The 2,081-nt window shown below is 46.7% G+C and overlaps 2 protein-coding genes across 4 annotated transcripts in view; one reads left to right on the top strand and one right to left on the bottom strand.

Annotated features, from left to right (window-relative positions):
- The window catches only part of kiaa0319 (KIAA0319 ortholog), a gene marked incomplete in the record, with an annotated part of 24,213 nt that extends 22,690 nt beyond the window's left edge, over positions 1–1,523 (top strand). For both annotated transcript variants that reach the window (XM_014034509.1, XM_014034508.1), the window contains 3 exon segments: positions 422–512; positions 580–671; positions 805–1,523. In XM_014034509.1, coding sequence (XP_013889963.1) covers positions 422–512; positions 580–671; positions 805–956 — 335 coding nt within the window.
- Positions 1,212–2,081, bottom strand: part of aldh5a1 (aldehyde dehydrogenase 5 family, member A1 (succinate-semialdehyde dehydrogenase)) — a 22,646-nt gene continuing 21,776 nt past the window's right edge. The window contains exon 9 of one of the 2 annotated variants that reach the window (XM_014034511.1): positions 1,212–1,769. In XM_014034511.1, coding sequence (XP_013889965.1) covers positions 1,515–1,769 — 255 coding nt within the window. In that variant the 3' untranslated portion in view covers positions 1,212–1,514. The remainder of the gene's footprint in view (positions 1,770–2,081) is intronic. The other variant, XM_014034510.1, reaches the window with a different exon arrangement.

Genomic DNA, 2,081 nt, shown 5'->3' with positions numbered 1-2,081 from the left:
GGTTTCATTAATCTGGTTTCAGTAATCCGGTTTCATTAATCCAGTTTCATTAATCCGGTTTCATTAATCCAGTTTCATTAATCCGGTTTCATTAATCCAGTTTCATTAATCCGGTTTCAGTAATCCGGTTTCATTAATCTGGTTTCATTAATCTGGTTTCAGTAATCTGGTTTCATTAATCCAGTTTCAGTAATCTGGTTTCATTAATCCAGTTTCATTAATCCAGTTTCAGTAATCTGGTTTCAGTAATCTGGTTTCAGTAATCTGGTTTCAGTAATCTGGTTTCATTAATCTGGTTTCAGTAATCTGGTTTCATTAATCCAGTTTCATTAATCTGGTTTCAGTAATCTGGTTTCAGTAATCTGGTTTCAGTAATCTGGTTTCAGTAATCCAGTTTCATTAATCTGGTTCTTCCTCTCAGATTGGAGGCTCGTGCTCGTCATCCTCAGCAGCTTCTTGATGATGATCTTCATCCTGACGCTCAGCTGGACTTTCATCTGCTGCAGCCGGAGGTGAGCTCAGCCCAACAGCAGCTGGACCGGTCCTGGACCGGTCTGATGTGGTCCTGTTTGTGTCCAGGAGGAACCAGAACCAGGGCAGGAGGAGAACCCGGTACAGCATCCTGGACGACATGGACGAGCAGGAGCGGCTGCAGCTACGACCCAGATTCAGTGAGTTCCTTCATGTGGGTCAGCCTGATTCAGAACCACTGAACGGTTCTGTGGCTGAATGTGGCCCGCGGGCCAGCAGTGGTCCATCCTTGGTCTAACAGGACTAAGTCCAGGTGTGTCCCTCGTCCTGCAGGTATCAAACACCGCAGCACGGAGCACAACTCCAGCCTCATGATGTCAGAGTCGGACCTGGACACTGACCAGGACTCTGTCTTCAGCAGACCGGGCCGCACCAAGAACCGGACCAGAACCCAGGTGGCCCAGAATGGAAACTCCTTTAGATGACCAGGTGTCCTGAAGGACTGCGGGGGACGTCTGAGACTCTGAAGGACTGGACTGTAACGGGTCGGTACCGAGGACTTGAGACTTTTCATCTGTTCTGGTTCTGGTTCTTAATGGGATCCCTGGGTCCAGATGCTAAAGATCTGCAGGTTCTGGTTCTGTTTGTTTACCCAGGAAGTGATGTCAAGTATAAAAATCAGAACCAAAGGAAAGTTCTGGAAGAGCCCGTCGGGCCGGAAAACAAAATGGAAGCAAAGGTTTTTATTTAAAAAGTTAATTTAATGAGATGAAAGAGATTATTTACAAACTATCAATTAATCTAAACATCAAAGATTTATATTAAAACATTTTAAATCTAATGGACCCGTCAGAACCACCTGTCAGAACCACCTGTCAGAACCACCCGTCAGAACCACCTGATGAGGGTCAGGTGTAATGTCTGTCAGCTCCACCAGGGGTCAGCATCTGTCCCACCAGCAGCCTGCTGGGACCAGCTGGTGGATCAGACCAGGTCCTGATGGGACCAGGTCCTGACCCCCCTCAGTCCAGCAGGATCCAGGTTCAGGGTTTCAGTCCTCCGAAGCAGACGTACTTCACCTCCAGGTACTCGTCCACTCCGTACTTAGAACCCTCTCGACCCAAACCCGACTGTTTGACTCCACCAAACGGGGCCTCGGGGGCCGACATGAGACCCTCGTTGACCCCCACCATGCCCACCTCCAGGGCCTCGGCCACCCGCCAGATCTGACTGACGTCCTGCGAGTAGAAATAACCTGCAGGGACAGAACCCAACCGGGTCAGAACCTTCTGACTGGACTTTGTTTGATTCATCTTAAAGATTAATGGATCCAGGATCAGTTGTAACATTAAACTTTATTTATAAACATTTATTTTAACTGTAAAATAAAGACTGTAAAAATACTGTAGGATGTTTAGTTTTATAAAGTTTAAAAACATATTTTAACACGGACGGAGCCATTTTATTTGCACACAAAGCATTCTGGGTAAATGATGACGTGGATAGGTCCTCGATGCGAGGCTGCTAGCGAGCTATATCCACCCTGAAGGTTAATCTTGGACAATATCTGATGATCGACTCTTTTAAATGAAACCAGAGAGCGTTGACAG

This window comes from Austrofundulus limnaeus, unplaced genomic scaffold (genome assembly GCF_001266775.1).
Source record: "Austrofundulus limnaeus strain Quisiro unplaced genomic scaffold, Austrofundulus_limnaeus-1.0 Scaffold2145, whole genome shotgun sequence".
Taxonomy (NCBI): Eukaryota; Metazoa; Chordata; class Actinopteri; order Cyprinodontiformes; family Rivulidae; genus Austrofundulus; species Austrofundulus limnaeus.
The sequence above is the reverse complement of the archived record's forward strand: the minus strand, read 5'-3'. Positions and strand labels throughout refer to the sequence as shown.